Raw genomic sequence first — 27,805 nt, 5'->3', positions numbered from 1 at the left:
TATTACATGTATAAGATATATCATTATCTGATGTAAAGAACATATGCCATTGCATAGTACAGAATTGTTTATTGTTTGGCCCTCTCTGTATTCTCTACACAAGTTGGAACTTCATGTTGCTCATTTCCTCTCCATCCCAAACTTCCCAGTGGACTTTGTGTCTAGGCATCAGGAAAGGTATTTATGTGGAAACAGATTAAAAAAAAGAAATCTAGGGAAAGTTATAGCTGTAAATGTCAACATTTTAAAAGAATATAGACTCAAATCAGTAACCTAAATTTCCACCTTAAGAAACTAAAGATGAGCAAGAAAATCCAATGCAAGCAGGTTAATAAAGATTGGAGTGGGGATAAAATAGAAAATAGAAAAACAATAGAATCAATAAAAATCAGAGTTGATGTTTGAACACTCATGTTCATAGCAGCATTGTTTCACAACAGCCAAAAGTCCACTGATGGGTGAACAGATAAACAAAATATGGTATATACAGCTAATAGAGCATTTTTCACTCTTAAAAAGGAGGGAGATACAGATATGAGCTGCCACATGAGTGAAACTTAAAGACATGATGCTAAATGAAAGAAATCAGGCTCAAAAGGGCAAATATTGTGTGATTCCACTTATATAAGGTAGTCAAATCCATAGAGGGAGAAAGTAGAATGGTAGTTGCCACAGGTTGGGAGTAGGGGGAAATGGGGAGTTAGTATATAATGGTTCAGAGTTTCAGTTTTGCAAGTGAAAAAAAAAAACTTTTTGAAAAGGTTCTGGGGGCGCCTGGGTGGCTCAGTCAGTTAAGCATCTGACTTCAGCTCAGGTCATGATCTCAGTTTACTGGGATTGAACCCCACATTGGTGGGGGGGGGTCCTCACTCAGTGGGGAGTCTGCTTGTCCCTCTGCCTCTGCCCTTCCACCCGCTCATGCTCTTTCTCTCTCAAGTAAATAAATAAAATCTTTAAAAAAGAAAAATTCTTTTTCTTTTTTTAAAGGAGGTGGATGGTGATGCACTTAATGCTATAGAACTGTGCACTTAAAATGGTTAAAATGGTAATTTTTGTGTTATGTATATTTTACCATAATAAAAAAACTAAAAAGTAGGTTTGTTTGAAATGATCAACAAAAATTAACAAACCTGTAGCTAAACTGATCAAGAAAAACGAGGGAAGACTAAAATTTCTAAAATTAGAAATGAAAGTGCATGCATGACTACTTACTTCACAGGAATGAAAAGGATTATAAGAGAATACTATGAACAATTGCACTTCAACAAATTAGGTTACCTACATTGGAACTGACAAATTCCTAGGAACACACAAGCTATCAAACTTGACTCAAGAAGAAACATAAAATCTGAATAGATCTGTAACAAATAAGGATATTAAATCAGCAATCAAAACACTTTCAACAAAGAAAAGCCTAGGACCAGATGGCTTCAGTGGCAAATTCTACCAAACATTTAAAGAATAACATCAATCTTCAAACTCTTTCAAACTATAGAAAAGGAGAAAATAGCTCCTAACTCATTCTGTGAAGCCAGTATTAGCCAACAAAGAAGGCAAAGACCTCATAAGAAAGGAAAACTACAGAACAATATTCCTTTTAAATATAGATGCAAAAATCCTCAACAAAATATTAGCAAAGAAAATACAGCAGCATATTTTAAGGATTATACACCATGAACAAGTGAGATTGTTCCCAGGAATGCAAAGATGGTTCAACATACAAAAATCAATGTAATAACAATATATTAAGAGAATGAAGAAAAAATTTTAAGTTGATGTGGAAAAGGCATTTGACAAAATTCAACACCCTTTTATGATTAAAAAAAAATTGAACAAACTAGGAATGAAAGTTTCCAGAGATACATGCCCTGCCATTTCTCAGAAACTCACCCCAGTGTTCAACCACCATTGCTAGCATGAAAATATTAGGCCAAACCAAAACTTTGAATGTTGCATCTTGAGGCCAATTTTTTTTCTTCAAAAAACAGATTTTTTTAATTGTCCATTTTTCTAGAGGCAGTGAGTTTGGGTGACTAGCACATTTTCTTTAAAGTTTTTATTTAAATTCCAGTTAGTTAACACGCAGTATAATTAGTTTCAGGTATACAATACAGTGATTCAACGCTTCCATACAATACCCAGGGCTCATCGCAAGTGCATTCCTTGATCCCCATCACCTATTTAACCCCTCTCCCCACCTAACTCCCTTCTGGTAACCATCAGTTTGTTCTCTATAGTTAAGCGTCTGTTCTTAGTTTGGCTCTCTCTTTCTCTTTTTTCCCCTTTGCTCGTTTGTTTTGTTTCTTAAATTCCACATAAGTGAAATCATATGGTATTTGTCTTTCTCTGATTGGCTTATTTTGCTTAGCATAATACTCTCTAGTTCCATCCATGTGGTTGCAAATGGCAAGATTTCGTTCTTTTTTATGGCTAAGTAATATTCCAGTGTGTGTGTGTGTGTGTGTGTGTGTGTGTGTGTGTGTGTGTGTGTGTGTGTATACCCCATCTTTATCCATTCATCAATCAATGGACACTTGGGCTGTTTCCATAATTTGGCTATTGTAGATAATGCTGCTATAAACTAGGTGGCTAACACATTAAAGTTTACAATTATTTTGTTAAATCTTTATTACTAATAAAGTTATAAGTTCATTCAAGATGGCAGACTAAGCACATATTTCAGCTTTACTTTCCTACCCAAATTCCAAGAAATGATTTTTTTTTTCAAAAATCTGTGATATCCCTGGAAAACAAAGCAGGAATGGTATTGGTGGATCAGACACTAATAGTTCCTAAAAATCCAAAGGCAGACATGACAAGACTGAATAAGGAACAAGCAAAACATGGCTGCTGTAAAAAAAGGAACAGTGCTATATGCCTATATAGGGTGTATGCCAGGAATAAAAGATGTAATAATATTAACACTATTCTCATTAAAAATATGAAAAAGGAGTAAAGAATGAGACAAGATGGCTTCATATCCCTGCTACTGAAAAAAAAAAAAGAAAAGATATAAGGATAGGAATGAATGGAAATAAATGCTCTGCCTAGAAAACCCCAAAGAATCAACTGGCAAACTATTAAAACCAAGAAAACAATTTAATATATAATCAAATACAATAACATCATATAAAAACTATAGCTCTTTTCAGCATCAGCAACCAGTCAGAATTATCCCATTTGGTATATTTTCTTTACTTTTTCAATTAAAAAAATTACAGGTAGAGTTGAAACTCCTTGGGGCACCTGGGTGGCTCAGTCAGTTAAGCATCTGACTCTTGATTTCTGCTCAAGTCATGATCTCAGAGTCGTGAGATCAAGCCCCGCTTCGGGCTCTGTGCTGGGTGTGGAACCTGCTTAAGATTCTCTCTCTCCCTCTTCTTCTGCCCCTCCCCCCCTTCTCTCTCCCAGAAAGAAAGAGAGAAGGAAAGAAAGAAAGAAAGAAAGAAAGAAAGAAAGAAAGAAAGAAAGAAAGAAAGAAAGAAAGAAAGAAAGAAAGAAAGAAGAAAGGAAGGAAGGAAGGAAGGAAGGAAGGAAGGAAGGAAGAAAGAAAGAAAGAAAGAAAGAAAGAAAGAAAGAAAGAAAGAAAGAAAGAAAGAAAGAAAGAAAGAAGAGAGAGAAAGAAAGAAGAAAGAAAGAAGGAAAGAAAGAAAGAAAGAAAGAAAGAAAGAAAGAAAGAAAGAAAGAAAGAAAGAAAGAAAGAAAGGAAGGAAGGAAGGAAGGAAGGAAAGAAGGAAGGAAGGAAGGAAGGAAGGAAGAAGAAAGAAAGAAAGAAGAATGGCTTCATTCAACTCTATCCACCTCAGGGGTAACCATTACCTTGCATTTAGAGTTTTCATTCCCATGCAAGCTTTTTCTTTTGCTATATATGTGTGTGTCCCCTTAAAAATATATTATTGAAAATCTTTCCAAATATTAAGTATATTATTATTTTGCACATTGAAAAATTGTACACAAAGGGTATTAGATTATATATGTCATTCTGCAACTTACTTTCACTCATATATCTCTAGACTCATCCATGTTGATATCTACATATGTTTACGGCATTCTTATTATCTGAAATCAGTATGGATGTACACTTTTTAAAATATATTTTTTCCTTTCATTTCCAGAAATATATATGGAAACTAAAAAATGCACCTTAAACAACATATGGATTAATGCAATGGACTGGATGTGCCCCCACCACCAAACTCATAGGTTGAAATCCTAGCCCCCAATGTCATGATATTAGGAGGTAGAGGGCCTTCAGGACATAATTAGGGTGGAGAGCTCTCATGAATAGGATTAGAACCTTGATGCAAGGGACCCCAGTAATCTCTGTCTCCCTCTCTCTGTCATGTGAGGATACAAGACAACAACGGTCTATGACCTAGAAGAAGGCCCTCTCTAGAACCATGTTGGCACCCTGGTCTTGGACACCTAGCTTCCAGAACTGTGAGAATCAAGTTTCTGTTCTTTATAAGCCACCCGGTCTGTGAAGCTTTATTATAGCAGCTCAGACTGACTTTAGACTGTTAAAGACAAATGTCACAATGAAAGTACAAAGCAGTTTGGAAAAAAATGGAAATAACCTCGATGTCCTTTGAGAGGAAGAAAGTTAAATTAATTATCCTACATCCATAGTATGGAAAATGATTTTAAGTATTTAAAAATAATTTTGTAATTCTATATGGACTGACATGGAAAGATTTCCAGGATATAAGAGAAAATATAAAACAATATCATTTTCATGTTAAAATTTTTAATTGTGTATTTTTAATCACATATATGTAAACGTATTTTAGAAAAACAGAAAACTGGTAACATTGAGTACCTTTGAGTAAGTGAATGGGTTTGAGGGAGATGAAGGCAAGTTTTTGCTTTTACAGTCTATTGTTAGAATTTTTTTTTTTAAGAAGATAGCACTTTTTTTTTTTTTTTAGATTTTATTTATTTGAAAGAGAGAGCACAAGCAGAGGGAGAGGGAGGGAGAAGCAGGCTCCCTGCGGAGCAAGGAGCCCGATGTGGGACTCGATCCCAGGGCCCTGGGATCATGACCCGTGCCGAAGGCAGCTGCTTAACCGGCTGAGCCACCCAGGTGTCCCTATTGTTAGAATTTTTAAATTGAGAATATATTCTTATTTTGTATTTTTTTTAGTAGATGAATTGAGGACACTTAGACAAATGCTAAACAAAAAAAGCAGTCTAGAAGAAGGGACAAAGGACCAACTCCCAGAGCATACAATCCAGTAAAAGCTGACTATATTATAAGCATTTAAAATGTTTTTAATTGGCATTCTTATGGCCTATGACCATAACTGAAGTTTCTATTTTCTTTATATTTTTCTTTATATTTGTTCAGTTAAAAACAGGAAAGCAAGACAAAGAGTTGTAATGAACATACTCACTGACAGATCTCAAGGTTTTCAATCGGAGAACACAACCACGAAAATTCAAACGCAGCACATTTAGACGCCACCTTTGCAAAGTAGACACTATACATTTATCTGTGATTATATTTTTTACTGCGGAAAAATCAATCTAAAAAGGATAAGCAAAAGACATTAAGAAATGAGAAAGATCTTTTGCATGCAAAAATTTTTAATATTTTGAAAGCATCAAGAAACAAATGTCTTCATCACATCTCTCACTTTTTCATTTCTTTATTTTCATGGTCATTCTGGAGTTTAATTACAAGCAGATTTTTTTTTCATGGTCATTCCCAGGTTTAGTTACAAATAGATTCCAAATGTCTAATCTAGGTCAACAGATGGGAGGGCAAGAGTCTCACATCTACCCCACAACAGAGTTGATTGTTTTGGAGTGGCCTGGATACCTCACCCCCCATCATCCCAGGTGAGCCCTAAGGCTGCCCCCCACTTCAGTGTCAATGAGCCCATCCAGGTTCATTATTAATGGGTGCCTCCTTCTCTATTCATGAGCCATAGACGATGTGTTAAGTTCTTGACTCTGGGGAAGACAATTTAGTGTGGGGTTTAGAGTGGCCTTCTCCTAACTCATAATTTGGAGGAGGGAGGTCTGGGGGAAAGGAAAGATGACCTGAGTGAACCTGGCTGATTGCATGTAATATTGAAGAGCACAGAGATTTCTGGGAGCTCCAAGTGGCTGGGGCCAGCTGATAAACAATAGCATTGATATCATAGTATTAATCATGTCTTTCAGCTAAAAGATTAAGTTTATGAGCTTCCAATCTCTCATTGCCATCTGAACAAAGCTATTCTTTGTGCTAAAATGTTTGTTACAGTTGTGCCACACTTGAGCACTCACAAATGAAGGTAAAACTAATAGAAGATGAAGGACAATGAAGAATTGTGGAGAAAGAAATTTGCTCAGCGTAAAGAAACTTAACTTCCTACCCAGGCTTTGTTCTTCATTGACATGTACTCATATTTTCTCCAACTTTACCTAGTGAGGTCTCTGGGCAAAAGTGCTAGCTTTTCCTGCCAGGCTTCTGCAGGATTTGTTCTGATACTATTATTATACATAATCTTTCTCTTTCTGATTGCTTGGAATCAGTTTTTTATTCTTTAGAGGCTTTCCAAAGCAAAAAGTAACATCCCCAATCTGTCACATAAGAAAGAGATTTATTACCTTAAACCAGTGATTCTCAAAGTATGGTCCTGGGACCAGCAGCATCAGCATCACCAGGAGCTTGTTGGAAATACAAACTCTCAAGGCCCACCCCAGACCTACTGAGTCAGAAATTCTAGGTTTGGCAATCAGCAATCTATTTTAACAACCCCTTTAGACAATTTGTTTTTAAAGATTTATTTATTTATTTGACAGAGAGCGACACAGCAAGAGAGGGAACATAGCAGGGGGAGTGGGAGAGGGAGAAGCAGGCTTCCCGCGGAGCAGGGAGCCCGATGTGGGGCTTGATCCCAGGACCCTGGGATCATGACCTGAGCCGAAGGCAGACGCTTAACGACTGAGCCACCCAGGCGCCCCTATTTCTGATGCATTCTGAAGTTTGAGTATCACTGCCTTAAACTAAAAATAAACTTAAGACAGGCATATTACATTTGGTAGCCAAGATGGGTTAGTGGAGACAGAAGTACATTTTCTTCTTGCCATTGTTGCACAAGGAATAGTAAAGCCAAGAATGGGATGTCAAGATGGTGACTTGATTTATGAATGGCACCTTAGTTTCTTTGTCTAAATGTTAGAGTTTATGCTGAATGGTTCCAACCATCTACTCACAGGTCAGTCTGAGCATATGATGTCATTACTCCTCTGATCATTGGCTATCAAGGAGGGCTGGTAAAGTCAGCTACGGACTGAACATCAGGAAACAGGGAAAATGTTGCCACTGCAACATTGGTTGATGGCATAAATGATTATAGAGATTAAACTATCATCCAAGGAACAGAAAAGAGAAGTCATCAAGGACAATTTATGCTTATTTTTTTGTGGTTGGCTGAGACCTCTCCCCAGCGTCTTATTGGACTGAGAAATTCTAGGTTACAAGTAGAAAAATAGTACAATGACAATACCAACCTAGTCGTCCATCTTAGAAAATGCCAGAGTGTGTGTGTGTCTTTGTACATGCAGATACCCTAAGGATATCAAACAAGCTGTGTTTACACGTTGTATATTTTAGCCCCATTTCATGCTCAGTTTTTTTCCCCTTTACTCCATATTTTGTGCTTCTTTGTTATGTTTTACGAACCAATAATAGGAGCTAATATTCACTGAGCACTGGCACTACATGCCAGGCTCCATAGTAAACACTTTACTTACATTTCCTCAATTTCTCTCAGCAGCATCCTGAGTTAGGTGATGTTAAGTCTAACTCAGATATAACAGAGATCTGTTTCCATCCAAAAAGAATATTCGATTTATTTCTACCGTGTAAATTAGAAAATACTGATAATATGTCTCTTAAAACAACATTATTATCTTTCTCTCTTGTCCTTCGGGCTTGTGCCTGGACAAAAGAAAAACAAATGCACCTACTTTCTGTGGCCCCATTGGGAGAGCAGGGAAAAGTAGTCCCTAGTATAGCTGGTTTTATAACAGGCTGTTCTCCTTTAAAAGCTAGAATAAAGACATAGCTTCCAGTATTGTCTACTTACACTATTCCACAATGAGCTTGCTTGTGTCATCAACACCCAGGAGTGACAGACTTGACCACATATTACTATATCTCTTAAAGTGAGGTAGGCAAAAATCTAAACACAAAGAAGAGAAATGCACAATTTTGAAAATTATATGAATTTGAGTGCAACTCTGCCACTTACCTTTGTTTGTTGTTGTTAATGATGATAATGTAATCCATATTGTTGTAGTTGGGGTTTAAGTGCTGAACATGGGAATTTTATATGAAATACTAGAACTTATCTGATGATGCCTTTGTTATAATGTGATCCTTGCAATTGATAGTCACAAAAGGATGGGGAAGAAGATAGACAGATTTATTTTCTGACCGAAGTGGCTTTCTGTTAGCAAATGAGTGGTTTCCCTAAATAGTAGCTGCTACAGAGAAGGCATTCAATGATTGCTTGCTGAACTAAACTAGATTCCTTTTAAAGGATTCCTAGAAAAGATCAATAAACCCATCTTGGCTTCAATTTCTGGAAAAATGATAAGATTAGAAAGCCTGCAAATCCTCTTGATACAAAACAATGATTTTTTTGTTTTTAAGATTTTATTTATTTACTTGACAGAGAGAGAGGGAACAGAAGCAGTGGGAGAGGGAGAAGCAGGCTTCCTGCGGAGCAGGGAGCCCGATGTGGGGCTCCATCCCAGGACCATGGGATCATGACCTGAGCCAAAGGCAGACGCTTATTACAACTGAGCCACCCAGGTGCCCCCCAAAAAATGCTTTTAAATGCTAAAACAAAGCTTTTAGAAAGATTTCCTTTTTTTAATTTAAATTCAATTAATTAACATATAGTGTATTATTGGTTTCAGAGGTTGAATTCAGTGATTCATTAGTTTTATATAATACTCAGTGCTCATTATATCATGTGCCCTCCTCTTTTAAAAAAGACTTTATCTGAGAGAGAGAGCAAGCGACGAAGAGACAGCATGAGCGTTGGGGAGGTGCAGAGGGAGAGGGAGAAGCAGACCCCCCACCGAGCAGGGAGCCCAACTCCAGGCTCAATCCCAGGGTCCCAGGATCAGGACCTGAGCCAAAGGCAGACGCTTAACCGACTAAGCCACCCAGGCGCCCCTCTCGTGTCCATCACCCAGTTACTCCATCCCCCCACCTCCATCCCCTCCAGCAACCCTCAGTTCTCCCTCTATGATTTCATCTTGTTTCATTTTTCCCCCCTTCCCCAATGATCCTCTATTTGTTTCTTAAATTCCACAGATAAGTGAGATCATATGATAATTGTCTTTCTCTGACTGACTTATTTCACTTAGCGTAATACCCTCTAGTTCCATCCACGTTGATGTAAATGGTAAGTGTTCATTGTTTCTGATGGCTGAGTAATATCCATTGTATATATATATATATATATACCACATCCTCTTTTTGGGGCGGGGCTTGTATTTTTTTATGTTAATCACCATACATCATTAGTTTTTGATATAGTGTTCCATGATTCATTGTTTGCCTATAACACCCAGTGCTCCACGCAGAACGTGCCCATCATCAGGCTAACCCATCCCCCCACCCCCCTCCCCTCTAGAACCTTCAGTTTGGTTCCCGGAGTCCATAGTCTCTCATGGTTCGTCTCCCCCTCCGATTCCCCCCCTTCATTTTTCCCTTCCGGCTATCCTTCTTCTTCTTCTTCTTCTTCTTCTTCTTCTTCTTCTTCTTCTTCTTCTTCTTCTTCTTCTTTTTAACATATAATATATTATTTGTTTCAGAGGTACAGGTCTGTGATTCAACAGTCTTACACAATTCACAGCACTCACCATAGCACATACCCTCCCCAATGTCTGTCACCCAGCCACCCCATCCCTCCCACCCCCCACCACTCCAGCAACCCTCAGTTTGTTTCCTGAGATTAAGAATTCCTCATATCAGTGAGGTCACATGATACATGTCTTTCTCTGATTGACTTATTTCGCTCAGAAAACACTCTCCAGTTCCATCCATGTCGTTGCAAATGGCAAGATTTCATTCCTTTTGATGGCTGCATAATATTCTATTGTGTATATATACCACATCTTCTTTATCCATTCATCTGTCGATGGACATCTTGGCTCTTTCCATAGTCTGGCTATTGTGGACATTGCTGCTATAAACATCGGGGTGTATGTACCCCTTTGGATCCCTACATTTGTATCTTTGGGGTAAATACCCAGTAGTACAATTGCTGGGTCATATTATACCACATCTTCTTTATCCATTCATCTGCCGGTGGACAGCTGGGCTCTTTCCATAGTTTGGCTATTGTGGACACTGCTGCTATGAACATTGGGGTGCAGTTGCCCCTTCGGATCACTACATTTGTACTTCGGGGTAAATACCTAGTAGTGCAATTGCTGGGTCTATATGCTAACAATGAAATGGAAGAAAGAGAAACTAAGGAGTTGATCCCATCTACAACCACACCAAAAACCATAAGATACCTAGGAATAAACCTAACCAAAGAGGCAGAGGTTCTGTACTCAGAAAACACAGAAAACTACAGAACACTCATGAAAGAAATGGAGGAAGACACAAAGAAATGGAAAAATGTTCCAAGCTCATGGATGGGAAGAACAAATATTGTTAAAATTTCTATGCTACCTAGAACAATCTACACATTCAATGCAATCCCTATCAAAATACCATCTACTTTTTTCAAGGAAATGGGACAAATAATCCTAAAATTTGTATGGAACCAGAAAAGACCCCAAATAGCCAGAGGAATGTTGAAAAAGAAAACCAAAGCTGGTGGCATCACAATTCCAGACTTCCAGCTCTATTACAAAGCTGTAATCATCAAGACAGTATGGTACTGGCACAAAAACGACACATAGATTAATGGAACAGAATCGAGAGCCCAGAAATGGACCCTCAACTCTATGGTCAAGTAATCTTTGACAAAGCAGGAAAGAAGATCCAGTGGAAAAAAGACAGTCTCTTCAACAAATGGTGCTGGGAAAACTGGACAGCCACATGCAGAAGAATGAAACTGGACCATTTCCTTACACCACACACAAAAATAGACTCAAAATGGATGGAGGACCTAAATGTGAGAGAGGAATCCCTCAAAAAACCCTAAAGGAGAACACAGGCAGCAACCTCTGTGGCCTTGGCTGCAGCAACTTCTTGCTAGACATGTCTCCAAAGGCAAGGGAAGCAAGGGCAAAAATGAACTATTGGGACTTCATCAAGATAAAAAGCTTCTGCACAGCAAAGGAAACAGTCAACAAAACTAAAAAACAACCGGGATGCTTGGGTGGCTTAGTCGGTTATGCATCTGCCTTCGGCTCAGGTCATGATGCTGGGATTCTGGGATCGAGTCCACATTGGGCTTCTTGCTCAATGGGGAGCCCTTTTCTCCCTCTGCCTGCTGCTTCCCCTTCTTGTGCTCTCTCTCTGTCTCTCTGACATATAAATAAAATCTTAAAAGAAAAAGATAACCTACAGAATGGGAGAAGATATTTGCAAATGACATACCAGATAAAGGGCTAGTATCCAAAATCTATAAAGAACTTCTGAAACTCAACACCCAAAGAACAAATGATCCAACCAAGAAATGGGCAGAAGACATGAACAGACATTTTTCCAAAGAAGACATCCAAATGGCCAACAGACACATGAAAAAATGCTCAACATCACTCGGCATCAGGGAAATACAAATCAAAACTGCAATGAGATACCACCTCACACCAGTCAGAATGGCTAAAATTAACAAGTCAGGAAAGGACAGATGTTGGCAGGGATGCGGAGAAAGGGGAACCCTCCTACACTGTTGGTGGGAATGCAAGCTGGTGCAACCACTCTGGAAAACAGTATGGAGGTTCCTCAAAAAGTTGAAAATAGAGCTACCCTATGACCCAGCAATTGCACTACTAGGTATTTACCCAAAAAAATTTTTCTTAAAAAAAATTTTTTTTTAAGATTTTATTTATTCATCTGAGAGAGAGCACACAAAGCAGCGACAGTGACAGGTAGAGAGAGAAGCAGACTCCCCGATGAGCAGGGAGCCTGATGCAGGACTTGATCCCAGGACCCAGGGATCATGACCTGAGCTGAAGGCAGACACTTAACTGAATGAGCCACCCAGGCGCCCCTAAAATTTTTTTTAAAATCAGCTTTATTGAGCTATAATTGACATATAAAATTCAAGATATTTTTTAAAAGATTTTATTTATTTATTTAAGAGAGCGAGTGCACAAGAGCTGGGGGAGGGGCAAAGGGAGAGGGAGAAGCAGACTCTCCACTGAGCCGGGCGCCCCACGTGAGGCTCGATCCCAGGACGCCGGGATCATGACCTGAGCCAAAGACAGGTGCTTAACCAACTGAGTTACCCAAGCACCCCCAAATTCAGAATATTTAAAATGTACATTGTGGTGATTTGTTCTACATATACATAGTGAAAGGATCCACCTTAAGGTTAATTAATGTTAATTAATGTGTTAATTAACATATCTGTCACCTCACATATTTATCTTTTTTATTTTTGGTAAGAACATTTGAGTTCTACTCTCAGCAAATTTCAATTATACAACACAATGTTATCCACTATAATCACTATGTTTTACAACACACCCTCAGACCTTATACATCTTATAGCTGAAAGTGTTACAGGATTTCTTTTCCTACGGTGCCCCAGGTTCTTGGTCACACTGCTTCTTAGAATGAAGAAGTAGACCAGACAGTGGTGGTTTTATTGAGCGATAGTAGAGTGTATTGAATGGTAGAGGTCCCAAAGAAGAAGAGAATGGACCCCGAGAGGGTTGCCACCTGAGTTTCTAAGTCTAGGGTGTTTTGTTGTTGTTGTTGTTTTTTAAAGATTTTGTTTATTTATTTGACAGAGAGAGCGCGAGAGAGGGAACACAAGCAGGGGGAGTGGGAGAGGGAGAAGCAGGCTTCCCGCGGAGCAGGGAGCCCGATGTGGGGCTCGACCCCGGGACCATGACCTGAGCCGAAGGCAGATGCTTAACGACTGAGCCACCCAGGCGTCCCCAAATCCAGGGGTTTATGGGCTTGTTGGTGCGCTGTTTTAATCTGATTAACCCTCCCTGCACCTGTCATCCAATCAGGTTTTTGTCATGTGGGAAAAGGTGGCGAGCTCTTTCCAGGGTGGTGTAAAATCCTTTTAGGGATGGTTTCCTCTTAGGGCAGGGAGCCTTGTCCCTACCTGCCTTTCTGCCTACTGTCCTTCATGAAAAATTTGTACCCTTTTCTCCAACCTCTCCTTATTTCCCCTATGCCACAGCCCCTGACAACTACTTTTCTACTCTCTAAAACACACTTTAAAAAAAAAAAAAGAAATACCTGAGTTTTTTAAAAAGTAAGGAAAATATCCAGGCCCACAATCTTTGCAAACCCGGACTCCGTTTTTTTTTATTTTTTTTTAATTATGTTATGTTAGTCACCATACACTACATCGTTAGTTTTTGTTTTTGTTTTTGTTTTATTATGTTATGTTAGTCAGCATACATTACATCGTTAGTTTTTGATGTAGTGTTCGATGGTTCATTGTTTGCGCATAACACCCAGTGCTCCACGCAGTACTAAACCCAAACTCCTAATAAGGTGTTCATACTATAGTTGCTCTGGATAAGGAAATAGTGGGGATGATTTCTGCTTTTCATGAAAAATAGATTTCATGACAAATAGATTTCAGATTTCACTGGCCATGCAGGGACAGAAAAAGTTACCAGGCTGTACAAAGCTAGAAGTCCTAACTGAGTCAGAGAGAGAAAGGGGGAAATAGAGAGAAATCCAGGATTATTAAACAGAGGGGATTAAAACAACACAACTACTACCTATTGGTGAGGAAAAAACTAAGGTAACTAGCCTGGGATTTAAAAAAAAAATTCCCAAAGAATTTATAACGAAAGACCAGCTATCATGTGGTTTGGAATTTGAATTTTAAGTTATTTGTGGGTCCAATGTGAATTTATTACCTTTGTAATTGCATTTGATACATTAACAAGCACAGAGCTCCCAACTCAGTGGTAACTCTGGGACATCTGGCAGAAATAAATACCATTTCTCTAAAGAGGCACATCTTCAAACCATGCCTTATATGAGTCCTACAGATTAATCCCCCCACAAAAAATGAGTTTTCAATAAAAATTACAAATCACATGGGGGGAAAAATCTAAGAGTCAACAACAGACAAACAATAAATACCTTCTTCAATCAAATTGTCAGATAGTGATTATGAAAACATTAAGATGATAAAGGAGAAAAATAAATTCTTGAGAAGAGCTGTTGTCAAAATAGGACTGGGCGGATTGATAAAGGAACCAAATAAAATTCATGGGAATTAAAAATATAATGATTGAAATCAAAAACTCAGTGGATGAGTTACATAGCAGATGAAACCCAGCTGATAAGAGAATTGGTAAACTGGATTATGTTTCAGAAGACAATACAGAGGATAAGGAACAGAAAGATAAAGAGATGAAAAATATAACAGGGGTTAAGAGGCACATTACATAACATGAAAAGGTCCAACATATATATATATATATATATATATATATATATATATATATATCTTCATAGAATTTCTAGAAGGAAAGAACTGAGAATGGAATATAAGGAAATTTAAAAATACGACAGATGAAAATGTTCTAGAACTAATGAGAAGCAACAGTTCTCCTATTCAAGAAGCAAAAGAAGTCCAAACAGGAAACTCAAAAGATAATATGGCATTGTAGTAAAATTGCAAAGGGCCAAAAGCAAGGGACAACCTTAAATTCATCCAGAGACAGAGACAGTAAGAAGAATGCCACTTCACAACCATAGAAAGCAGAAGTCAGCAGAAAATATTTATCAGTCTCCGATACCACATGCAAGTGAATTACAACTCAAGGACGAGCACTAAGTAAAGGTATTTTGACACAAAGATTGAGAGAGTTTATCTGCAGTGGGCCCTTCACAAAAGAACTTCTACAGGACATTGGAATCAGAAGAAAGGAGTGAGATGGCAATAGTAATGATGGGAAAAGAAACCAATTAAGTATAGGGGTAAAGCCATTAACCTTAAAAAACATATGACTAATGTAGGGTACAAAAACAAGGTGGAATAAAAACACTAGATAGTCCTAATATTCTAAGACTGGAGAGAGTTATCAGTTCAAGTGTTTTAAATTCTAGTAATTATGAGGAAGAAAGTATAGGTAATAATTCACTTTAGGCTTTATTAAGGTAAATGCACGTGTTAAAAATATTTAAGAGAAACCACGGAGATAGTAGAAATAGAATGCATATCTTCTAAAGCATAAAAATGGGGGGAAAAGCAGATAGATTTTTAAATTCAATAAATAAAGGCAGGAAAGGAGAAAAGAAGCATATAAAAAGAGGATAAATCGTGTAAAATTAGAAGAGAAATATTTATCCTGGTATATCTAGTAACAATAAGTTTAACAAAATTCACTGGTTAGAAAAGATTATCCCTAATGTTTTTGCATTAATGTTTTTCCCTCTGATATTAATATAGCTTATCAATTTTCTTTTCATTTGTGTTCTTCTTGTTCAGTACTGTATTTTAGGTGGATTTTTTTCATTTTTGATATTTATTCCCGTTGTAATGAAGAGAAAATTAAGGGTGAAAGACTATAAGAACCCCTCACCATGACATGTAGACTAATGTGATGGAGCAGAAATTCAGGTCCATTTTTTTCATTGAAATATATAGTTGACACACAATATCCCATTAGTTTCACGTGTACAATACAGCAATTTGACAACTCTGTACATGATGCTGTGCTCACCACAAGTGTAGCTACCATCTGTCACCGTACACACCATTACAATATTATCGACTGTATTCCCTATGCTGTGCATTTTACTCCCTTGACTTATTCGTTCCATAACCAGAAGCCAATACCTCCCTTTCCCCTTCACCCATTTTGCCCATCCCCCTATGCCCTCCCCTCTGTCAATCATCATTTTTCTGTATTAATGAGTAATTTCTGCTTTGTTTGTTTTGTTGTTTAGATTCTACATTTAGGTGAAATTATATGGTATTTGTCTTTCTCTGACTTCTTTCACTTAGCATAATACCTCCTAGGTCAATCCATGTTGTCACACATGGCAAGATCTCATTGTTTTTTACGGCCAAGTAATATTTCATTGTATATATATACTACATCTTCTTTATCCATTCAACTATCGATGGACACTCAGGGTGCTTCCATATCTGGGCTATTGTAAATAATGCTGCAATAAACATAGGAGTTCATATATCTTTTTGAATTAGTGTTCTCATTGGTAAATACCTAGTAGTGAAATTACTGGATCATTTGGTACTTCTGTTTTTAATTTTTTGAGGAACCTCCATACTGTCTTCCACAGTGGTTGCACCAAATTACATTCCCACCAACAGTGGGTTCCTTTTTCTCCACATCCTTGCCAACAGTTGTTCTTTCTTTTTTTTTTTTTTTAAGATTTGATTTATTTAATTGACAGAGAGAGAGAGAGAGAGAGAACACAAGCAAGGGGAGCAGGAGAGGGAGCAGCCTTCCCGCAGAGCAGGGAGCCTGATGCGGGGCTCGATCCCACGACCCTGAGATCATAACCTGAGCCGAAGGCAGATGCTTAACAACTGAGCCACCCAGGCGCCCCCAACAGTTGTTATTTCTTGTCTTTTTCATTTTAGCCGTTCTGGCTGGTAGGAGGTGATATCTCATTGTGGTTTTGATTTATATTTCCCTGATGATTAGTGATGTTGAGCATCTTTTCATGTGTCGGTTGGCCATGTATATGTGTTTGGAAAAATGTCTGTTCAGGTCCTGTGCCCATTATTAAATTGGACCACTTGGTTTTGGTGTTGAGTTGTATAAGTTCTTTATATATTTGGGATATTAACCCCTTATTGGGTATATCATTTGCAAATATCTTCTCCCATTCAGTAAATTGCCTTGTCATGTTATTGATGGTTTCCTTTGTTGTGCAAAAGCTTTTTATTTTAGTGTAGTCCAGAAGTTTATTTTTGCTTTTGTTTCCCTTGCGAGGAGACATATCCATGAATATGTTGCTAAGACTGACATCTAAGAGATGACTGCCTTTGTTTTCTTCTAGGAATTTTATGGTCTCACATCTAGGTATTTAATCCATTTTGAATTTATTTTTGTGTATGGTGTAAGAAAGTAATCCAGCTTCATTATTTTGCATGCAGCTGTCCAGTTTTCCCAAAAGCATTTATTGAAGAGATTGTTGTTTTCTCCCTATTATATATTCTTGCTTCTTTTGTTGTAAATCAATTGACCATATAAGCATGGGTTTATTTCTGGGCTTTCTATTATGTTCTATTGATCTATGTGTTTGTTTAGTGCCAGTACCATACTGTTTTGATTATTAGTTTTGTAATATATCTTGAAATCTGGGATTGTGATACTTCCAGCTTTGTTCTTCTTTCTCAAGATTGCCTTGGCTATTTGGGGGTTTTGGTAGTCCCATACAAATTTTTGGATTATTTGTTTTAGTTTTGTGAAAAATACTATTGATATTTTGATAGAGATTGCATTGAAGCTGTAGTGTAGACACTTTTAATTCTTCCAATCCATGAGCACAATATGTCTTTCCATTTGTTTGTGTCATCTTCAATTTCTTTCATCCATGTTTTAGAGTTTTTGGAATACAGGTCTTTCACCTCTTTGGTTAAATTTATTCCTAGGTATCATAGTTTTTTGGTGCAATTGTAAATGGAATTGTTCACTTATTTTTTTCTTTCTGCTACTTTGTTATCAGTATATAGAAATGCAACAGATTTCTGGGGTGCCTGGGTGGCTCAGTCAGTTGAGCGTTCAACTCTTGGTTTCAGCTCAGGTCATGATCTTGGGGTTGTGAGATCAAGCCCTGCGTCAGGCTCCATGCTTGGCATAGAGTGTGCTTGAGATTCTTTCCCTCTGCCTCTGCCCCTCCCCCTGCTTGCACACATTCTCTCTCTAAATAAATAAATAAGTAATAGATAAGATGCAACAGATTTCTGTGTATTAATTTTGTATCCTGCAACTTATTCATTTACTACTTCCCAATAGCTTTTTGGTGGAGTCTGTAGGGTTTTCTATGTATAGGATCATGTCATCTGCAAACAGTGACAGTTTAATTTCTTCCTTACCAATTTGGATGCCTTTTATTTCTTTTTCTTGTCTGATTGCTACAACTAGGACTTCCAGCGCTATGTTGAATAAAAGTGGTGATAGTGGACATCCTTGTCTTATTTCTAATCTTAGAGGAAAAGCTCTCAGTTTTTCACCACTGAGTATGATGTTAGTTGTGTTTGTTATATGGCCTTGGTTATGTTGAGGTATGTTCCCTCTAAAGACACTTTGTTGAGAGTTTTTATCATGAATGGATGTTGAATTTTGTCAGTTGCTTTTTCTGCATCCATTAAGATGGTCATATGATTTTTATCCTTAGTTTTTGCTGATGTGGTGTACACATTCATTGATCTGCAAATATTAAGCCATCCTTACATCCCCAGAATAAATCTTATTTGATCATGTTGAATATCCTTTTAATGTATTGTTGAATTTGGTTTGCTAATATGTTACTGAGTTTTTTTGGATCTATATTCATCAGGGTATTGGCCTATAGTTTTCTTCCAGTTTTTTTTTCCCCCCTTTGGCTTTGGTATCATGGTAATGCTGGCCTTGTGGAATGTGTTTAGAAGTTTTCCTTCTCCTTCTATTTCCGGAATAGTTTGAGAATAGGTATTAACTCTTCTTTAAATGTGTGGTAGAATTCACCTGTGAAGGCATCTAGTCCTGGACTTTTGTTTGTTTGGAGTTTTTTTATTACTGATTCAATTTTGTTACTAGTAATTGGTCTGTTCAGATTTTCTATTTTTTCCTGATTCAATTTTGGAAGATTGTATATTTCTAGAAATTTATCCATTTCTTCTAGGTTGTCTAATTTGTTGGCATATAATTTTTTATAGTAGTCTCTTAAACCATTGTATTTCTATGGTGCCAGTTACTACTTTTCCTCTTTCATTTCTGATTTTATTTATTTCAGTCCTTTCTTTTTTTCCTTGATGAGTCTGGCTAACGGTTCATCAGTTTTATTTATCTTTTCAAAGGATAAGCTCTTGGTTTCATTCATCTTTTCTATTTTTTTAATCTCTATTTTATTTCTGCTCTGTTCTTTAATAGTTCTTTCCTTCCACTAACTTTGAGCTTTGTTTGTTCTTCTTTTTCTAGTTCCTTTAGGTATAGGGTTGGATTGTTTACTTGAGATTTTTCTTGTATATATCTATAAATTTCCCTCTTGGAACTGCTTTTGACACATCCCAAAGATTTTGGACCATCGTGTTTTCATTTTCATTTGTTTCCCTGTATTTTTTATTTCCTCTTTGATTTCTTTACTGACCCATTGATTCTTTAGTAGCATGTTGTTTACCCTTTGTGTGTTTATATATTTTCCAATTTTTTTCTAGTAAATGATTTCTAGTTTCATATTGGAAAGGAAGCGTGACATAATTTCAATCTTAAATTTATTAAGATTTATTTTGTGGCCTAACATGTGATCTATCCTGGAGAGTGTTCTATGTGCACTTGAAAATGATGTGTATTCTGTTGTTTTTGATGGAATGTTCTGCATGTATCTGTTAAGTCCGTCTAGTCTAATGTATCATTCAAAGACACTGTTTTCTTATTGATTTTATCCCTGGATGATCTATCCATTGATGTAAGTGGGATGTTAAAGTCCCCTACTACTATTGTGTGACCATCAATTTCCTCCTTTATGTCTGTTAATATTTACTTTATGTATTTAGGTCCTTCCATGTAGGGTGCATAGATATTTACAATTGTTCTATCCTCTTGTTGGATCTATTTCAGGAAGACTTTTAAAGCTTATCTGATAAAAAGGGTCACTACATTATAAATAAAGAAAACAATTCACTAAAGATTCATAACAATTCTAAATGTGTAAGCCACCAATAACATAGGCACAAAGATACACTGAAAAATTGACAGATCCACAATCACAGTGAAAAATTGTATCGAAGATCTCGATTGTTGATAAATCAATGTGAGGAAATAAATCTTCCCTGACTTTCTCAGTACTTTTATAAAAAGCTCTACCTTCTGAAGGCATAGAAATCCATATGCTATAAAGATAATGTTTTGCCTTCACTTCCTCTACATTTTTCTTTCCACATACTATGGGGATTAGATCTATAACCATTTGTCCACTTGTCTAGTTAATTTCTCTGAGCCAAAAGGTAGTAGCACTTCTCTTGTTTCTGCAAGAAGATCAAATGGTTATAGTTTGGCCTAGTCCTCGAGGTCAAACTCCCAAGGTGCCAGGAAGATGCCCAGTAATTTACGTAAAAGGAGATATGAGTCCCAGGCAGGACCTTGAAGACATCTCTAGGTCATAAAAGCTGGAGACACTGGGGCTTATCTAGCCCTTGGGGAGATGTATATACAAAAGATCCTGCCTCCCTCTTTTACTTACAAGGACCTATGTGATTATACTGAACCCACCCAGATACTCAAGGATAAACTTACCAGCTCAGGTCTTTAACTTAACCACATCCACAAAGACTCTTTTGCCATTTAAGGTGATATACTCACAGGTTCTGAGGATTAGGACATGGATATCTTTGGGGGGCTATTATTCTGCCTACCACACTATGTAAGGAAATCATAAACACTGAATTTAAGAGAGCAGTTACTTCTGAGCCAGAGAATACAATGCAGAGAGGCTTTAATAATATATGTTAAGCTTTATTTCTTAAGCTGTGTGGTGATTACACAAGTGTTCATTATATTATATTTCTTTGCATGCCTAAAATATTTTATTTTAATAACCTCACTTTGGAACAAAATACCCAGGAATAAGCTTAACTAAGGAGGTAAAAGACTAGTACACTGAAAACTATAATGCAGTACTAAAAGAAATTAAAGAAGACCTAACTAAATGGAAAGATATCGCATATTTATAGACTATAAAAAAATGCAAATAACAATAAATGGAATTAAGTCAGAATTTGAAGTCTGCCCATGAACAAATAAATACCAAACAAATAGGCCCAGAGAGTTTTTACAAGAGTATCCTAGCAAATATTCAAGGATAATGCAATGCTAATAAGAGAAATATTAAGATGTCAATACTACCCAAATGATCTATAGATTCAATGCAGACCTTATGAAAATTCCAATAGTTCTTTTTTCAGAAATGGAAAAGACAATTTTCAAATTCATATGGAATTGCAAAGGGCCCCAAATAGCTAAACGGTTTTCAAAAAGAAGAATAAAGTTGGAGTACCCACATTTCAAAATTTTAAAACTTACTACAAAGCTATAATAACCAAAATAGCATGGTACTGGAATAAGGTAGACACAAAGACAAATGTAGTTGGATTGAGGGTCCAGAAATAAACCTATACAGCTATAGTCAATTGATTTTTGACAAGGATGCCAAGGCCATTCAATGGGGCAAGGACAGTTTTTTCAACAATGATGCTGGGACAGTTGGACATCCAAATGCAAAACAATGAATTTGGATGCCTACCTCATGCCATTATGAGGTAAGTAAATTAACTTACTGGATCAACAACCTAAGATAAGAACTAAGAACTATAAAACTCTTGAAGAGGGGTGCCTGGGTGGCTCAGTCGGTTAAGCATCTGCCTTTGGTTCAGGTCATGATCTGGGGGTCCCAGGATTGAGCCCCACATCAGGCTCCCTGCTTGGCAGAGAGTCTGCTTCTCCCTCTCCCTCTGCCTGCCACTCCCCTTGCTTGTGTTCTCTCTCTTTCTCTCTGTCAAATAAATAAATAAAATCATTGGAATGAATGAATGAATGAATGAATAAATAAATAAATAAATAAAACTCTTGAAGAAAACACAGGGATAAACCTTTATAACCTTGGGTTTACAAGGGATTCTTAGATATGACACCAAAAGCACAATCAGTGAAGGAAAAGATGAATCATATTTCATCAAAATTTAAAACTTTTGTACATCAAAGGACTTTATCAAGAAAGTAAAAACTTTACCTTTTGTCTATACACACCACAAAGGAAAAAAATATGCCACCAATTAAGTCAGTTACTGAAAAGGCCAGAAATCATTGGAAAGGTACTAAGGTGGATCAGACAGCCTGAAAACTATACTTGTGCAGGTTTGTAAATGTTCTGTATTTGTATATTGTTCGCTTTTTTTTTCTGTCTTAAGTAGGATCCACCCCTAGCATAGAGCCCAACTCATGACTCTGAGATCAAGACCTGAACTGAGATCAGAAGTTGGACACTTAACCAACTGAACCCCCAGGCACCCCTACTTGTATATTGTAAAAGAGAAGAAGCATTATGACAGGCCCTATGCCCAGAGGCAAAAGCAACCTAGAAAAGAGAAGTAGCAGGTCAGATTAGCACTAGAAGAGGGCCAAATTTCTGAGAGTATAAGATGTATAAGAATAGATGACCTTTGTAAGAACAACTTAAAAGAGAGGGAGGGCAGGAAGCAAAGCCCTCCGGGCAGCAAAATGTATAGAACTAATGAAGACATAAAGTCAATAAAGGGAGCACCTCTGAGTACCCCCAACATACAGGCAGTGGACACAAGAGCACAGCTGCTTAGGGTGGACTGAGGCTTTACTCCCTGGGCTTTTATTCTTGAGTCACCACTACTCCTTGGAAGGCTACTGTCTTAGTTTCCTAAGGTTTCTATAACAAATTAGCACAAACTGGGTGGTTTAAAATATCAGAAATATAAGGGCGCCTGGGTGGCTCAGTCATTAAGCGTCTGCCTTTGGCTCAGGTCATGATCCCATTATCCCAGGGTCCTGGGATCAAGCCCCGCATCAGACTCCCTGCTCAGCGGGAGCCTGCTTCCTCCTCTCCCACTCCCCCTGCTTCTGTTCCCTCTCTCGCTGTCTCTCTCTGTCAAATAGATAAATAAAATCTTTAAAAAAAAAAAAGAAAGAAGGAAAGAAAGAACTGCATTTAAAAAAATAAATAAATAAAAATAAAATAAAATAAAATATCAGAAATATATTCTGGAGGGGGCGGAGCAAGATGGCGGAGGAGTAGGAGACCTGGATTTCGTCTGGTCTCAGGAACTCAGCTGGATAGGGATCAAACCATTCTGCACACCTACGAACTCAACAGGAGATCGAAGAGGAGAGTAGCAACAACTCTCTGAACAGAGAAGCGCCCACTTACTGGAAGGTAGGACGTGCAGAGAAGTGAATCCGAGGCGATATTTGGGAGGATAGACGGCGGGGGAGGGGGCCTCCATCGGCCGCTTCTGGCAAGTGATAGAGCCGCGGAGCACAAAATCGGACCTTTTAGAAGTCGGCTCCGCTGAGGGACGTCGCTCCAGTGGCTAAGCTGGGGGTGGAACCCTCGTGGGACAGTGTGGTCTCAGGACCCTCGGGGTCACAGAAAGACCGGGGGTGCCTGAGTGCGGCAGAGCTCCCAGGTATCGGAGCGGGGAAGCCGGCTGCAGAGACGGAGCGGAGGTGCAGGCTCTCAGCTTGGGGTTGCCATAAACTGTGATCCGTGGCCCAGTCGGGCCACTGATCCTCCAGCAGGGACCCAACAAGTGGCAGAGCCGGGGAGACTCCCCTCCCTCCCCCGGGAGGAGCGGCGCGGGAGCGCACCGCAGGGATCTGCTGGGTTTGGAGACTCCCCACGGGGTCGGGTGCCACAGATAGCAACGCTCGGTCACAGGCCCGGTGAGCACGGAGTGCGGCCGGAGACCGGGGAGACGGGAGTGACTGACTGCTTTTCTCTGGGGGCGCACTGAGGAGCAGGGCGCCGAGTTCTCAGCTCCTCCGGGTGGAGATTGGGAGGCCACCATTTTCACCCTGGTCCTCCAAAGCTGTACCAGAGCTTGCAGGGAACAAAAGCTCCTGAGAGCAAACCCGAGCAGCTTGCTTAGCCCGGACTCACAAGGGCGGGGCAATTCCGCCTCCTGCAAAGACATTTGGGAACCACGGCAACAGGCCCCTCCCCCAGAAGATCGACAGGAACAGCCAGCAAGCCAAGACCAAATTTACTGATCAAGGAGAACGGGAGAACTCCAGCGCTAGGGGAATACTGCACATAGAATTCATGGCTTTTTTTACCATGATTCATTAGTTTTTTCAAAGTTAATTTTTTAACTGTTTTTTTTTAATTTTTCTTTTTCACTTTTTCAACCAACGTCTTATCAGTCCCTTTTTTAAAAAAACGTTTTTTATTTTTCATTTTTAGAGTCATATTTTATCCCTTCATAGTAGTTACCCTTATTTTTGGCATATATATATATATATAAGTTGTTTTCTGTTTAAAATTTTGAGATACAGTTTCTTCTAACAGATCAAACTATAACCTAAATCACTAGTGTATGGCTTTGTTCTAGTCTCCTGCCTGATCACATTCTCTCCCTTTACTTTTTTCTTCTTTTTTTCTTTTAAAATCTTCTTTCTTTTTTCAAACAACTTCTTATCTTATCAATTCCTTTTATAAAATCTTTTATAATTTTCATCTTTACAGTCATCTTCCATCCCTTCATTGTATCAACCCTTATTTTGTACATATATAAGTCTTTCTTCCTTTAAAATTTTAGGAGGCACTTTTTTCTAACAGACCAAAATACGCCCAAAATCCAGTGTGTGGCACTGATCTATGCACTAGCCTGATCATATTTGATCACATTCTGTTTTTTTTTCTTATTGTTCTGTTTTTGTTTTTATCTTTTTCTTTTTGGTTTTTTTTTTCTTTTCTCTTTCTTTTTTCTTTCTTTCCTTTTCTTTTCCCCTGGTTTCAGGTCTTTTCTGATTTCTATAGAGTATATTTGCTGGGGACGTTGTTAACCTGTTAGCATTTTGTTCTCTCGTTCATCTGTTCTCCTCTGGACAAAATGACAAGACGAAAAAAATCACCTCAGCAAAAAGAACAAGAGGTAGTACCGTCAGCCAGGGACCTACTCAATACGGACATTAGTACGATGTCGGACCTAGAGTTCAGAATCATGACTTTAAAGATACTAGCTGGGCTTGAAAAAAGCATGGAAGTTTTTAGATAAACCCTTTCTGGAGAAATAAAAGAACTAAAATCTAACCAAGTTGAAATCAAAAAGGCTATTAATGAGGTGGAATCAAAAATGGGGGCACTAACTCCTAGGATAAATGAGGCAGAAGAGAGAATCAGCGATATAGAAGACCAAATGATGGAAAATAAAGAGGCTGAGAAAAAGAGAGATAAACAACTACTGGATCACGAGGGCAGAATTCGAGAGATAAGCGATACGATAAGATGAAACAACATTAGAATAATTGGGATCCCAGAAGAAGAAGAGAGAGGAGGGCAGAAGGTATATTGGAGCAAATAATAGCAGAGAACTTCCCTAATGTGAGGAAGGAAACAGGCATCAAAATCCAGGAGTCAGAGGGAAACCCCCTCTCAAAATCAATAAAAATAGGTCAACACCCCAACATCTAATAGTAAAACTTACGAGTCTCAGAGACAAAGAGAAAATCCTGAAAGCAACTCAGAGAAGAGATATGTAACCTACAATGGTAGAAACATTAGACTGGCAACAGACCTATCCACAGAGACCTGGCAGCCCAGAAAGGACTGGCATGATATCTTCAGAGCACTAAACGAGAAAAATATGCAGCCAAGAATACTAAATCCAGCTAGGCTCTCATTGAAAATGGAAGGAGAGATAAAAAGCTTCCAGGACAAACAAAAACTAAAGGAATTTGCAAACATGAAACCAGCCCTCCAAGAAATATTGAAAGGGGTACTCTAAGCAAAGAGAGAGCCTAAAAGCAGCATAGACCAGAAAGGAACACAGACAATATACAGTAACAGTCACCTTACAGGCAATACAATGGCACTAAATTCATATCTTTCAATAGTTACACTGAATGTAAATGGGCTCAATGCCCCAGTCAAAAGACACAGGCTAGCAGATTGGATTAAAAAACAAGACCCATCAATAAGCTGTCTGCAAGAGACTCATTTTAGACTCAAAGACATCCCACATTGAAAGTGAGTGGGTGGAAAACCATTTACCATGCTAATGGACACCAAAAGAAAGCTGGGGTGGCAATCCTTATATCAGACAAATTAGATTTTAAAACAGAGACTGTAATAAGAGATGAGGAAGGAAACTATATCCTACTTAAAGGGTCTATCCACAAGAAGATCTAACAATTGTAAATATCTATGCCCCTAACATGGGAGCAGCCGATTATATAAGGCAATTAATAACAAAAACAAAGAGACACATTGACAACAATACAATAATAGTGGGGGACTTTAACACCCCCCTGACTGAAATGGACAGGTCATCTAAGCAAAAGATCAACAAGGAAATAAAGACTTTAAATGACACACTGGACCAAATGGACTTCACGGACATATTCAGAACATTCCATCCCAAAGCAACGGAATACACATTCTTCTCTAGTGCCCATGGAACATTCTCCAGAATTGATCACATTCTAGGTCACAAATCAGGTCTCAACCACTACCAAAAGATTGGGATTATTCCCTACATATGTTCAGACCACAATGCTTTGAAACTGGAACTCAATCACAAGAGGAAAGTCAGAAAGAACTCAAATACATGGAGGCTAAAGAGCATCCTACTAAAGAATGAATGGGTCAACCAGGAAATTAAAGAAGAATTTAAAAAATTCATGGAAACCAATGCAAATGAAAACACAACTGTTCAAAATCTTTGGGATACAGCAAAGGCAGTCCTGAGAGGAAAGTATATAGTAATACAAGCCTTTCTCAAGAAACAAGAAAGGTCTCAAATACACAACCTAACCCTAAACCTAAAGGAGCTGGAGAAAGAACAGCAAAGAAAGCCTAAACCCAGCAGCAGAAGAGAAATAATAAAGATCAGAGCAGAAATCAAAGAACTAGAAACGAGAAGAACAGTAGAACAGATCAACGAAACTAGGAGCTCGTTCTTTGAAAGAATTAACAAGATTGATAAACCCCTAGCCAGACTTATCAAAAAGAAAAGAGAAATGACCCAAATCAACAAAATCATGAATGAAAGAGGAGAAATTACAACCAACACCAAAGAAATACAATTATAAGAACATATTATGAGCAACTCTATGCCAGCAAATTAGATAACCTGGAAGAAATGGGTGCATTCCTAGAGATGTATCAACTACCAAAATTGAACCAGGAAGAAATAGAAAACCTGAACAGACCTATAACCACTGAGGAAATTGAAGCAGTCATCAAAAATCTCCCAAGAAAGAAAAGCTCAGGGCCAGATGGCTTCCCATGGGAATTCTATCAGACATTTAAAAAAGAATTAATACCTATTCTCCTGAAAGTGTTCCAAAAAATAGAAATGGAAGGAAAACTTCCAAACTCATTTTACGAGGCCACCATTACCTTGATCCCAAAACCAGACAAAGACCCCATCAAAAAGGAGAATTACAGACCAATATCCTTGATGAACATGGATGCAAAAATTCTCACCAAACTACTAGCCAATAGGATCCAACAGTACATTAAAAGGATTATTCACCATGACCAAGTGGGATTTATCCCTGGGCTGCAAGGCTGGTTCAACATCCGCAAATCAATCAACGTGATACAAAACATTAACAAAAGAAAGAACAAGAATCATATGATCCTCTCAATAGATGCAGAAAAAGCATTTGACAAAGTACAGCATCCTTTCTTGATCTAAACTCTTCAGAGTGTAGGGATAGAGGGTACATACCTCAATATCATAAAAGCCATCTATGA

At 38.1% G+C, this 27,805-nt stretch overlaps 1 protein-coding gene across 1 annotated transcript in view; it reads right to left on the bottom strand.

The window, feature by feature from the left end:
* FBXL13 (F-box and leucine rich repeat protein 13) overlaps positions 1–27,805 on the bottom strand; it is a 248,021-nt gene that overhangs the window by 137,790 nt on the left and 82,426 nt on the right. Inside the window, exons 8-9 of the mRNA XM_028117807.2 lie at positions 8,082–8,177; positions 5,394–5,526 (exon numbers count right to left, since the gene is read on the bottom strand). Of these exons, the coding sequence (XP_027973608.2) occupies positions 5,394–5,526; positions 8,082–8,177 (229 nt within the window). The remainder of the gene's footprint in view (positions 1–5,393; positions 5,527–8,081; positions 8,178–27,805) is intronic.

The sequence above is a fragment of the Eumetopias jubatus genome, unplaced genomic scaffold, assembly GCF_037043125.1.
Source record: "Eumetopias jubatus isolate StellerSeaLion01/CBP00866 unplaced genomic scaffold, mEumJub1_p1.0 scaffold_14, whole genome shotgun sequence".
Taxonomy (NCBI): Eukaryota; Metazoa; Chordata; class Mammalia; order Carnivora; family Otariidae; genus Eumetopias; species Eumetopias jubatus.
The sequence above is the reverse complement of the archived record's forward strand: the minus strand, read 5'-3'. Positions and strand labels throughout refer to the sequence as shown.